Here is a 14,211-nt window from a genome sequence, read left to right on the forward strand (position 1 = left end):
GCTTATATCCCAAGGAACAAGAATAATACCCTGGTCCTCAGGTAGATACTCAGTAATTTTCTCGAATAAGTGAACTTACTAAAAATTAACTGAGCAATAACTATATGCCAAGAGGCACTGAACTATATGCCTTCATGACCTAAATGGTAACTTGCTCTCTTATTCCTCCTGCAGAATGAAAGTAAGACTTCAATTTCAAAAAACACTGTGAAAAGGAGCTATATCTAGGTATTTACATTCAAAGATTAGAAGGGCCATATCAAGATGGCAGAATAGAAGGACATGATGTATTTGTGAGACACCTCCTCCCACAAATACATCAAAAATACATCTACATGTGGAATAATTCTCACAGAATACCTGCTGAATGCTGGTAGGTCTCATAAAACCAAAACTGCAAGAAAGATCACCACGTAACCAGGTAGGATGAAAGGAAAAAAAAAGAATCAGAAGGGCACCTGTGCCCCTGGGTGGGAGCTGTGAAAGAGGAAAGATTCCCTCACCCTGGGAAGCCCCTTCAGGGTGGTGAGATCAGCTGGGATAGAAAAGAAGCTTCAGAGGCTCAGAGAAGAGTGCAGCAGCTGGTTTGTGGCAGGCAGAACAGGTGGAGACCAACACAGAGGGTCCTGGCCACCTGCTGCATTCCCCAGCCTGAGACGCACATCTGCTGGTGTGTGCGAGGGGTTGGGTGGTGAAACTCGGGTTTCAGAGGACAGACCCGGGGAGAGGACTGGGGATGGCTGTGTGGAGATAGCCTGAAGGGGTTGACGTATGGTCCAAGCCACAACCAAGGATGTGGGCAGGAAGGAGCTTGGGTCTGCCACTGAAGCCCCACTGTTAATGCTTGAAGGGAGGGGCATCCCCCCCAAGCCTCCCATAGCAGCCTCCCGCTCTTGGAGTGCTCACAGCAGGCCTCTATGAGCTCTGGGAGGGCATAAGCACCAATGGATTGCAGGCAGGGCTGAAATCCAAACTGATTCCCAGGGGTTGTGTGACTCTGGAAGCAGGGCTGAAATCTGAGTGCCCCAGTGGCTGTGGGATCTGTGAATTTATGCACGTTGTAAACTCAGTGCCCGCGGCACATCTGAGCAGATTACTGGTGATCTCGTTCGGGCTTTGCCACGCAAGCACACAGAGGCGGGCTGGGGTCTGGACTGACTCAGTAGTTCTATGATAGGTCCAGGTTCAAAACTATGGCAGTCCCAGTGCCTAACCTCAGTGGTTCTGAACCAAGGGATCTGCACTACTGGCTTTGTGAGCACAACACCAGAGGGACACCCAAGACAACTGCTTGAATTCCCACAGTTGAGGTGGGGCGGGGGGCAGTGCCAAAACGGTGTACTTTGTGAATCCACACAGCGGTGACAGGCAGCACCACAGAATGCAGAGGAATGGTGGCCAGGTCCTGCAGAGGAATACTCAGTGGTTCCACTCCCTGCTCCAGCCCTGCCTACTTCACACCGTGGTTCAGAAACAGATCTGCGGGTGTCTACTCCAACAGTTGGGGCGCAGACCCTGCCCCCAACAGGGCTGTGACAACCACAGAACAAAGAGGAGGCCCCACTCAACATCTAGTGCCGGCTCTGGTCACACAACAACAATCACACCCCCTATCAAGCGGGTAATGACCAACACACACTGAGGAAAGATGTAGCAGGTGTCCACACAAAAAGCAGCCCTCGCACCAAAACCAGACTCACGGAGGATACACAGGGCACCCCCACATAAAAACAGCTCTTCAGGATCACAGTAGATAACTGTTTCTCTTAAATTCATAAAGTCATAAAAATATAAGTAAAATGAAGAAGCAGAGGAACCACTCCCAATTAAAAGTTCAAGAGAATTCCCCTGAAAGAACAATGAAGCAGATCTCTCCAGTCTACTAGAGCCTCAGCTGAAAAAGGAGGTAATGAAAATACTGAAGGAATTAAGAAGGGCTATTGATAGAAATGCAGATTACTGTAAAAAGCAACTAGAAACTATAACGAGGAGCCAATTAAAATTAGAAACTCATTTGCCAAGACAAAAGCTGAGCTAAAGGCAATAAGCAGCAAACTGGATAATGCAGGAGAACGAATAAGTGATCTGGAAGACAGAATAATGGAAATCATTCAATCAGATCAGCAGACAGCAAGACAAATGAAAAAGAAAATTAAAGCAATATACAAGACTTATGGGATAGTATAAAGTGTCCCAATCTACACATAATAAGGACCCTAAGAAGAGAAGAAAGAGAAAAGGGGATCGAAAATATATTTGAAGAAATTATGGCTGAAAATTTTCCAAACCTAAAGAAGGAAACAGATATCCAGGTACAGAAAGCACAGAAGGCCCCAAACAAAATGAACACAAACAGACCTACACCTGGACATATTACGATTAAAATGGTAAAAGTTAAAGGGAGGATTCTAAAGACAGCAAGAGAAAATGAGGAGTTAATGACAAGGGGACACCCATAAGGCTATCAGCTGATTTCTCTACAGAAACACTGCAGGCCACAAGGGAGTGGCAGGATATATTCAAAGTCCTGAAAGGGAAAAACCTGCAACACAGTATACCTCACCCAGCAAGATTATCATGCAGAACAGAAAGAGAGAGAGAGAATTTCTCAGATGAGCAAAAACTAAAAGAATACACCAATGCTAAACCTATCATAAAAGAAATATTGAAAGGTCTTCTCTAAACAGAAAAGAAGCAAGAGTCTATAGGAAAGAGAAAATCACAATTGGAAAGTAAATAAGTCAATAGACAGATTGTAAAAAAACAAAACAAATTCTGTGAAAGTGATAACTACAATGAGCAGGAAAGGATGAATGTGAAGGTGTGAAAGGCAACATCAACCCATGAAATGGGGGTGGCAGCATAGGAAGATGTAGATTGTTTTGTTTGTTTCAAAGTCTCTTCCTTCCTTTGCTCTTTATTTATTTATTTTTTTAATTTATTTATTTATTTTATTTATTTATTGGCTGCATTGGGTCTTCGTTGCTGCACACGGGCTTTCTCTAGTTGCTGCGAGTGGGGGCTACTCTTCATTGTGGTGCGCAGGCTCCTCATTGTAGTGGTTTCTCTTGTTGTGGAGCACGGGCTCTAGGCACATAAGCTTCGATAGTTGTGGCACATGGGCTCAGTAGTAGTGGCTCATGGGCTCTAGAGCACAGGCTCAATAGTTGTGGCACACGGGCTTAGTTGCTCCATGGCATGTGGAATCTTCCCAGGGCAGGGCTTGAACCCATGTCCCCTGCATTGGCAGGCGGATTCTTTACCACTGCGCCACCTGGGAAGTCCACCTTTGCTCTTTATTATGAAACGCTTAAGACATGTCAAGTTGGTTTTTTGTTTGTTTGTTTTGTTTTTTTCCCTGCACCACAGAGCCTGCAGGATCTTAGTTCCCTGGGATCTAACCAGGCCTCTGGCAGTGAAAGCACTAAATCCTAACCACTGGACTGCCAGCAAACTCCCAGGTTTTTTGTTTGTTTCTTTTAAGAATGTGTTTGAGCCTATATAACTACCAAGAAGATATAGTAGTGGATTAACATATTTGAAAAACAGGTTAACCACAAATCAAAAACATACAACAGATTCACAAAAACCAAAGAGAATATAAGCATAATACAAAAGAAAATCATCAAACCACAAAAAGAAAAACAAAAAAGAAGAAGAAATACAAAATAAACTGCAAAACAAGTTTTAAAATGGTAATAAATATACATCTATCAATAATTACCTTAAATGTCAATAGACTAAATGCTCCAATCAAAAGACACAGGGGACTTCCTAGGTGGGGCAGTGGTTAAGAATCCGCCTGTCAATGCAGGGGACACGGGTTCAATTCCTGCCCCAGGAATATACCACATGCCTTGGAGCAACTAAGCCCATGCACCACAACTACTGAGCCTGTGCTCTAGAGCCTGTGAGCCACAACTATTGAGCCCATGTGCTGCAACTACTGAAGCCCACATGCCTAGAGTCCATGCTCTACAACAAGAGAAGCCACTACAGTGAGGAGCCCCTGCACCACAATGAAGAGTTGCCCCTGCTCACCACAACTAGAAAAAGCCTGTGTGCAACAACAAAGACCCAACACAGCCAATAAATAAATAAATAAATAAAAAACAAACAAACAAAAAGCACAAAAGACATGGAATGGGGAGGGGATAAATTAGGAGGCTGGGATTAACATATACATACTACTATATGTAAAACAGACAGCCAACAAGGACCTATTGTATAGCACAGGAAACTATATACTCAATATTTTGCAATAATCTATAAGAGAAAATAATCTGAAAAAAATAGATATATATATGTATGTATAACTGAATCATTTTGCAGTAACCTGAAACTAACACAACATTGTAAATCAATTATACTTCAATGAAAAGAAAAAGAAAATCATATGTACTCTTAACTACAGCTATAAATAGCCATTATGCTCCTAAGCCTGAAAAATCTCACTTAAACCCTTAAAATAGTGTGAAAAACCTAAAAAAAAGTCTCCATGATACTTAAAAAAAAAAAAAGGGACACAGAGTGGCAGATTGGATACATAAAACTAAAGCCTACAATATGCTGCCTACAAGAAATCCACTTTAGGGTAAAGAATACACATAGAGTGAAAGTGAGGGGATGGAAAAAGATATTTCACGCAAACAGAAATAACAAGAAAGCAAGGATAGCAATACTCATATCATACAAAATAGACTTTAAAACAAAGGCCATAAAAAAGGGTAAAAAAGGCCACTATATAATGATAAAAGGATCAATACAAGAAGAGCATATTACACTTGTTAACATATATGCATCCATTATAGGAGCACATAAATACATAAAACAAATACTAACAGATGTAACAGGAGAAAGTGACAGAAATACAATAATAGTAGGAGACTTTAACATCCCACTCATGTCAATGGACAGATCTTCCAGGCAGAAAATCAGTAACGCAATGGAGATCCTAAATGACACAAGCTGGACTTAACTGATATTTTTAGGACATTACATCCAAAAAAACAGAATATCCATTCTTTTCAAGTGCACATGGAATGTCCTCTAGGATTGACCACATACTAGTTCACAAAACAAGCCTCAACAAATTTAAGAGGCTAGAAATTATTCAAGCATCTTTTCTGACCACAACAGCATGAAACTAGAAATCAACCACAGAAAGAGAAACAAGAAAAACAATTACATGGAGACTAAACAACATGCTACTAAGAAACCAAATGGATCAATGATGAAATTAAATGGGAAATTAGAAAATACCTTGAGACAAATGATAATGAAAACACAATCATACATAATCTATGGGATGCAGCAAAAGCAGTTCTTCGAGGGAAGTTCATACCGATGCAGGCCTTTCTCAAAAAACAAGAAAAAGCTCAAATAAACAACCTAACCTATCACCTAAAAGAATTAGAGAAAGAAGAACAAACCAAACCTAAAGTCAGCAGAAGGAAGGAAATAATAAAGGTCATGGAGGAAATAAATACAATAGAGATTAAAAAACAATTGAAAAAAAAATCAATAAAACCAAGAGCTGGTTCTTTGAAAGGGTAAGCAAAATCAACAAACCTCTGGCCAGGCTCACCAAGAAGAAAAGGGAGAGGACCCAAATAAACAAAATAAGAAATGAAAGAGGAAAAATAACAACTTATACCACACAACTACAAAGAACCATACGAGAATATACTGAACAATTATATGCTGACAAATTGGAAAATCTAGAACAAGTTTTCACAAACAAAAGTCCAGGACCAGGTGGCTTTACTGGGGAATTTCACCAAACATACAAAGAAGAACTTATACTGATCCTTATCAAACTCTTCCAAAAGATTAAAGAGGAGAGAATACTCCCAAAGACATGCTATGAAGCTGCCATTGCCCAAATACCAAAACCAAAGACAATACCAAAAAAAGAAAATTACAGGCCAATATCTTTGATAAATATAGATGCAAAAATTCTCAACAAAATATTAGCAAACAAAATCCAATAACACATAAAAAAGATCACACACCATGATCAAGTTGGATTCATCCCAGGGTCACAAGGATGGTTCAACAAACACAAATCAATCAATGTGATTGATACACATATCAAGAAAAAAACTACATGATTTCATTTCAACAGATGCAGAAAAAGCATTTGATAAAATTCAACATCCATTTGTGATAAAAACTCTCACCAAAGTGGGTATAAAAGGAACATATCTCAACATGATAAAAGTTATTTATGACAAACCCACAGTCAACATAATACTCAACGGTGAAAAACTGAAAGCCTTCCTGCTAAAATCTGGAGGAAGGCAAGGATGCCCACTCTTACCATTTCTATTTAGCATAGTATTGGAAGTCCTAGCCACAGCACTCAGACAAGAAAAAGAAATAAAAGGTATACAAATTGGAAGAGAAGAGGTAAAACTGTCATTACATGCAGATGACATGATATATATAGAAAACCCTAAAGACTCCACACAAAACTACTAGAACTGATAAACGAATTCAGCAAAGTAGCAGGATACAAGATTAACATACAGAAATCTGTTGCATTTCTTTACACTAACACAAGGAAATATCAGGAAGGGAAAGTAAAAACACATTCTCTTTTAAAATCATATCAGGGCTTCCCTGGTGGCACAGTGGTTAGGAATCCGCCTGCCAATGCAGGGGACACGGATCCGATCCCTGGGCAGGGAAGATCCCACATGCCATGGAGCAACTAAGCCCATGTGCCACAACTACTGAGCCTGTGCTCTAGAGCCCACGAGCCACAACTATTGAGCCCACATACCACAACTACTGAAGCCCATGCACCTAGAGCCAGTGCTCTGCAACAAGAGAAACGACCACAATGAGAGGCCTGTACACCACAACGAAGAGTAGCCCCGGCTCACTACAACTAGAGAAAGCCTGTGTGCAGCAACGAAGACCCAATGCAGCCAATAAATAAATAAATAAATAAATAAATAAATAAATAAATATTTTAAAAAATAAATAAAATAAAATAGAATTTAAAAAAAGACAGGAGGTACAGCTGAGTTCTCTATTTAAAAATAAAATAAAAATACATTAAAAAAAACCCCAAAACCTAGGAATAAACCTGACCAAGGAGGTAAAAAACTTATATGCTGAGAACTATAAAACATTAATAAAGGAAAATGAAGATAACTTAAAGAAATGAAAGATATACCATGCTCTTGGATTGGAAGAATTGATACGATTAAAATGGCCATACTACCCAAAGCAATCTACAGATTTAATGTGATCCCTATCAAATTATCCATAACATTTTTCACAGAACTAGAACAAATAATTCCAACATTTATGTGGCATTATAAAAGACCCAGAATTGCCAAAGCAATCCTGAGGAAAGAGAGCAAAGCAGGAGACATAATCCTCCCAGACTTCAGACAATACTACAAAGCTGCAGTAATCGAAATAGCATGGTACTGGCATAAAAACAGACATACAGGTCAATGGAACAGAATAGAGAGCATAGAAATAAACCCACAAAGGAGACAAGAGTATACAATGGAGAAAAGACAGTTTCTTCAGCAAGTGGTGCTGGGAAAGCTGGGCAGCTGCATGCAAATTAATGATGTTAGAACACACCATCAAATCATACACAAAAATAAACTACAAAAAAGTCTACAAATAACAAATCCTGGAGAGGGTGTGGAGAAAAGGGAACTCTCCTACACTGTTGGTGGGAATGTAAATTGGTACAGCCACTATGGAAAACAGTATGGAGGTTCCTCAAGAAACTAAAAATAGACTTGCCATGTGATCCAGCAATCCCTCTCCTGGGCAAATATCCAGAGAGAACTCTAATTCAAGAAGATACATGTACCCCAAAGTTCACTGCAGTACTATTTACAATAGCCAAGACATGGAAGCAACCTAAATGTCCATCCACAGATGAATGGATAAAGAAGATATGGTATATATACACAATGGAATACTACTCAGCCATAAAAAAGAATGAAATAATACCATGTGCAGCAACATGGATGGATTTAGAGATTATTGGACTAGTTGAAGTAAGTCAAAAAGAGAAAGACAAATACTATATGATATTACTTATATGTGGAATCTAAAATATGACACAAATGAACTTGTTTATAAAACAGAAACAGACTCACAGACATAGAAAACAAACTTATGGCTACCAAAGAAGAAAGGGGGTGGGGGAAGGATAAATTATAAATTTGGGATCAGCAGATACAAACTAGTATATATAAAACAGATAAGCAACAAGGTCCTACTGTATACCACAGGGAAGTATATTCAATATCCTGTGATAAACCATAACGGAAAAGAATATGAAAAAGAACACACATATAACTGAATCACTTTGCTGTACACCTAAATCTAACACAACATTGTAAATCAACTATATGTCAATAAAAAATAAAATAAATAATATATCAAAGATTAGACTACTTTGTATGTAACAGGTGAAGTACTGGTCTACTTTGTTTTTAAAAGTGGAAAATTTTACAGAAAGGAAGATTACAACGGTCTTTGTGGCATAACTGTAGAACTAAGCAATCTAGAGAAGTTTCTAACTGATCAGTTTAGTTATGAAAAATGGAGATATTAAAAGTATAAAGTATCTTATTCAAGAGGAAAAAGACACTTGGAAAGCTGGCTTAGCAATAGAGTCTCACTGAGATCCAATAAATCCAATGATTTTGATCATTTTTTACAAACTGTCCCAGGGTTGTGAAGATCTGACTGACCAAGTCATAACACAGCAGTCATAATGATCAGCAACTGGAAGATGTGTCCTAAAGAGACCTACCATCCTCTCATCATCTTGCTGTGGAGTTATGGCCTTTGTTTAAGTTTTCCATAGAGTTGGAGGAACACAGCAAGATAGGAGATTTCAAAAATAGTTGGCAAATTAGATCACTTGTCAAAGGAAAGGGCAGAAGGGCTCTATTAACATGGAATAGACCCGACTTCTCTCTTCTTTCTAGATGATCCCCTGCTGAGGCAGATGTTCTGCCCCTCTAAGTCTAGTTACATCTCGGCTCCTCTTATTTACCATTCTCTCCTCAAATTCTTCCCTTCTGCTTTATATGCTGTTAAATTAAAACTTTTTGCTGATCAGAAATCTCTGCTGAAGGATTAAATCCAACTATTTCAACCACCATAAAACAGCTCATTCTTAATTCTGAACTGTTTGAACCAACTCAGATAACCAAAATGAGAGAAAGGTACCTGGAAGCAAATAATACAGTAAAAATAGCTGTGTGCTTTATGTACAAATGCATTTCGAAAAATACACAAATATATTTTAGAATGGGAGAAAATACTTGCCAATGAAGCAACGGACAAAGGATTAACCTCCAAAATATATAAGCAGCTCATGCAGCTTAATACCAAAAAAGAAAATAACCCAATCCACAAATGGGCAGAAGACCTAAAGAGACATTTCTCCAAAGAACACATACAGATGGTTAACAAACACATGAAAAGATGCTCAGCATCACTAATCATTAGAGAAATGCAAGTCAAAGCCACAATGAGGTATCACCTCTCACCGGTCAGAATGGCCATCATCAAAACATCTAGAAACAATAAATGTTGGAGTGGGTGTGGAGAAAAGGGAACTCTCCTGCACTGTTGGTGGCAATGTAAGTTGGTACAGCCACTATGGAAAACAGTTTGGAGGTTCCTTAAAAAACTACAAATAGAACTACCATATGATCCAGTAATCCCACTACTGGGCATATACCCAGAGAAAAGCATAATCCAAAAAGAAACATGTACCATAATGTTCGTTGCAGCACTATTTACAATAGCCAGGACATGGAAGCAACCTAAATGCCCATCAACAGATGAACGGATAAGGAAGATGTGGCACACATATACAATGGAATATTACTCAGCCATAAAAAGGAATGAAATGGAGCTATATGTAATGAGGTGGATAGACCCAGAGACTCATACAGAGCGAAGTAAGCCAGAAAGAGAAAAGCAAATACCGTATGCTAACTCATATATATGGAATCTAAAAAAATGGTACTGTAGAACCCAGTGACAGATAAAGAATAAAGATGCAGACAAAGAGAATGGACTGGAGGACACGGGGTTGGAGAGAGTGGGCCACAAAGGGGAAGCTGGGACGAAGTGAGAAAGTAGCATTGACATAAATACACTATCAACTGTAAAATAGATAGCTAGTGGGAAGTTGCTGTATAAGAAAGGGAGATCAACTTGATGATGGGTGATGCCTTAGAGGGCCAGGATAGGGAGAGTGGGAGGGAGTCGCGGGAGGGAGGGGATATGGGGATATATGTATAAATACAGCTGATTCACTTTGGTGTACCTCAAAAACTGGCAGAAGAGTGTAAAGCAATTATATTCCAATAAAGAGCTTAAAAAAAAAAGAAAAATACACAAATATATTTTAGTTTTTCCCCTGGGATACTGAATTAATTTGAACAAGACAATTACTGAAAACTGTTTCTTTTTAAAATATAGAAACATACCTACTTGGCCAGTTGCCACTATGTTGATAAATTTGGGGTGCTGATTTACAGTGAGGCACAGAATATCATCATTATGCTCCTGATAAAAACTCTGAGTCCCTATAAAAAAAGAATTTGAAAATTAAATATGAAAACTTTAAGGTGAAATAATCAAATGCACTTAGAGTAATAAACTGCTGGGTTTAACTTACTTGCTTATTTAACACACATATATGTATATATTTTTGGTGGCCACACCACACAGCATGTGGAATCTTAGTTCCCCGACCAGGGATCAAACCCATGCCCCCTGCAGTGGAAGCGTGCAGTCTTAACCACTGGACCACCAGGGAAGTCTCAACACATATTTTTGGAGCATAACATACACACTTCATCCTAAGGATGGAAACATGACTGAGAAATCCTTAAAGTAATAGAACCCTGAAAGGCATAAACTATGTAATACAAGGTTGAAGACATCAAGTGACACAGGGAGTTAAAGATCAAAATGCTATGGGAATTTGTAGTAGAAAAGTTTATTCTTATGAGCAGATGGCACTCCTGGACTGACACGACAGATTCTGTAAGTGTGAATGTGGGTGGGAAAGGACCTTCCAGGGAGAAGAATACTTGAAGCAAAGGTACAAAGGCAGGAAAGTATTGGGTATGCATACAGATGGCTCATCTGGCTGCAGTGTAGGGTAACAAAGAAGAAAAGTGAGAAATATGGTTGGGCAGGCAAATCAAAATTAGAATTACAGAGGATTTTGAAAACAAGCCTATTATTAAATTTCACATTTATTTTGTAGTCAGTGGGGAGGTATTGAAGAATTCTGATCAAAGAAGTAATGTGACTCATCCAGTAGCAGTGACAGTGAAGAGACCTTAGCAGACTATGACTGTGCAGGAGGCAATAAATGAGGCTTGCGCAAGTAAAACAGGGAGGTGGGAAATGAGGTCAGGACAGTAAACTGGGTCTAGATTATAGAGTTCCATCAATACCAGGTCCTCCAAAAAGCAAAACAAAACCAAAGAAGACATTTTAAAAATGATATTTAACATATCTAACATTACTTTAAAATGAAGTGAAATGTGCTTCATATTTCTCAGGGCTGAGAGTTCAGTTAATGGAACAAAGAAGTAATTACATGTGTTGCTGGCTAAATTAGTAGATCAGCTAATAGATCAAGACTTCTTACACTGTAAACATATCAATGTATCCCTAAAATGGTGAGAGGCCAAATAACCAGAACTGGAGCCGGTAGTTAGTGTTCCCTCTGCCCTCTCTTGCTACATTCCATCATTAGAAAGGGGATTAATTAAAAATCAGTAAATTAAAAATAAAGGAAATTTCAAGTATAAATATGAAAGCATACTTATACTTTCATCCTTATGTAGTCTGTCTTTTGTTATCCTCTCTATTCTCTTTGACGGGTTAGTGAAGCCTCAAAGAGGATCTTCTTTCTAAGAGGTACTTTTTCTTTAAAGATTTTTTTTGATGTGGACCATTTTTAAAGTCTTTATTGAATTTGTTACAATATTGCTTATGTTTTATGTTTTGGTTTTTTGGCCCTGAGGCATGTGGGATCTTAGCTCCCTGACCAGGGACTGAAGCTGCACCTCCTGCAAGGGAAGGTGAAGGCTTAACCACTGGACCACCAGGGAAGTCTCAAAGAGGTATTTTTTTAAAAGAGCCAAATTATTAAATGGAAAACTGCCACTGATTTGTGCAATCTTGATGAGTTTTTTTCTTAGGGAAACTAAAAGAGAAGTATCATACTAATGATTAATACTGACCAGGGGTGGGGGATTATGACTCACATAACCCACTTTACCTAATTAGAGTGAAGCTACCAGAGGAAAAAGCCAGGAATGTTTGTTCTAGATAATCTATATCTTTACTTCTAACTTTCAGACTTTATGAACTTTACAACTATACATAATAAAACAGAATCAAAAATTAATACTGAGTATTACTAGTAGAATTATCACATCATTGGTCATCAAATGATGCTTAGAGAACTTTATATGCTTTTCAACAATCCAATCAGTTAAACAGAAATCAGGAAATATTTTCTCATCTTTAATCTAACAGGGTATCATCAGTCGAGTCACAGGCAAATAGCTTTCTTAGCTAACCTCCTTGGCTTTCTGAGGCCTCAGCATGAACACTGCCACTCCACTCCCACCCTCTAGCAATCATTCATCCAACATGCTGCTTTCAATCACTAACTATCAAAGACACCCATCCACTTTCATGTTTAGGTTATGGGAGAATAGAATAAAGTTACAAATGGTTTCGCAATAAAACATGCTTTCAACATACAGTAATCCTTCACTTCTAATCAAGATCTACAAGCACTTTGCATTATGAAACCCTTTTCTGCTCTGTTATACCCTCTTCAAGACTATAAATTTGTTACTTAAAATATTACTAGAAAGTTCTATAGTACAAAGTATTTATTTTCTAGACTTATGTACTTTAATTATTTATATTTTTAACGAAGAGTTCTAAGATGCTAAATAAAAAATTCTAAGTTTTAAAAAGTGGGGAATGGAGAATCAGGGTTTCCTACCTGTAGCAACATTGTGCAGAATTCCAACGGAGGCAGTGTGATAAATTATATCATCACCATCATTTAAATAATGAACATTATTCCTACAGTCTCTGCCTCGATAGCCAAAAACAAGCTCCAACACAAGGTCCTATAACAATGATAAAACCATTATACAATTCCTCATGTCCAAATGTTCACCATTATTTTGCTGTATACAGTACTGGTATCTTCTGTCAAAATGGAGGATACATTTTTGATGTTTTATAAATTTCAAACACAAAATCAAGCTAGGTATACCTCTCTATGTAACCTGTTTTGGGCAGCTGAAACACACATTCCATACTTTTCTACATAAAGTTATAAAAATGAAAAGGGAACCACAAGGCCATTTGATTCAAAGAATTTTAGTTCTTAAGATTTCATGTGCTAAACATTGAGATACTTCTTCCATGTCCAAAAGGAGAATATTTCAATTTGTATTAATTGTCAGTCAAAATATTTGATCTGCGCACATAACTCAGGATAAATTATGTCCAAGTGATGTACATTCAAGGATCCAAACAGTATGCACTAAGCAGGCCATGTCTGATAACTCATGCTAAAGTTCTAGCAGATAATTCTGCTACTCAAAGTGTCCATTTTCATTGACGGCTGTGAGGCTAAGAGGGGCCGGAAGTACAACAATCACCCTCCCACAGCTTTATGCCTTGTTTTTGACCTCAGCACAGTTTGCTTGTTGCTGCTGATACTGGGATTATGAAATGCCTGGGATTACTTTCCTTTTTTGCTCAATTATTGTGGAAGTTTTCTTTGCTTGGAAGCAGGGCCTTCATTAAATCCTACAGTGTACACATCATATGGGATAAACCCTGGTTTGGTATAAGTATTAAACGTTTAACTTATAAGTTCAAACCACTAAGTATAATATAAGCACAGGCACTGCCAAAGTGCCTATGTTTCTATAAACCACAGATCATTCCATATATTTACATTTACAAGTTCTCTGAGATACAGTTCCATTCAGGGTATTATTCACAGAAAACTAAAAGACTAATAAAAAAGGAATAGAAGATATCAATCTAAGACTCAGACTTGACAGGTAAGCAATCAATTTTTACAACTAAACAAAAAAGCATATCAATACATTTATTTTCATAAAGAATAATGACAAGATTTAG

General features: G+C 38.2%; 1 protein-coding gene across 10 annotated transcripts in view; it reads right to left on the reverse strand.

Moving 5' to 3' along the window:
- The window catches only part of EML5 (EMAP like 5), a 163,951-nt gene that overhangs the window by 26,709 nt on the left and 123,031 nt on the right, over positions 1 to 14,211 (reverse strand). For all 10 annotated transcript variants that reach the window (XR_009053392.1, XR_009053391.1, XM_057733805.1 and 7 more), the window contains 2 exons: positions 13,052 to 13,181; positions 10,497 to 10,595 (listed from right to left, as the gene is read on the reverse strand). Coding sequence is in view for 8 of the 10 variants with exons in the window: in XM_057733805.1 (XP_057589788.1) it covers positions 10,497 to 10,595; positions 13,052 to 13,181 (229 nt within the window). In the remaining 2 variants the exon portion in view is untranslated. The remainder of the gene's footprint in view (positions 1 to 10,496; positions 10,596 to 13,051; positions 13,182 to 14,211) is intronic.

This window comes from Hippopotamus amphibius, chromosome 4 (assembly GCF_030028045.1).
Source record: "Hippopotamus amphibius kiboko isolate mHipAmp2 chromosome 4, mHipAmp2.hap2, whole genome shotgun sequence".
Taxonomy (NCBI): Eukaryota; Metazoa; Chordata; class Mammalia; order Artiodactyla; family Hippopotamidae; genus Hippopotamus; species Hippopotamus amphibius.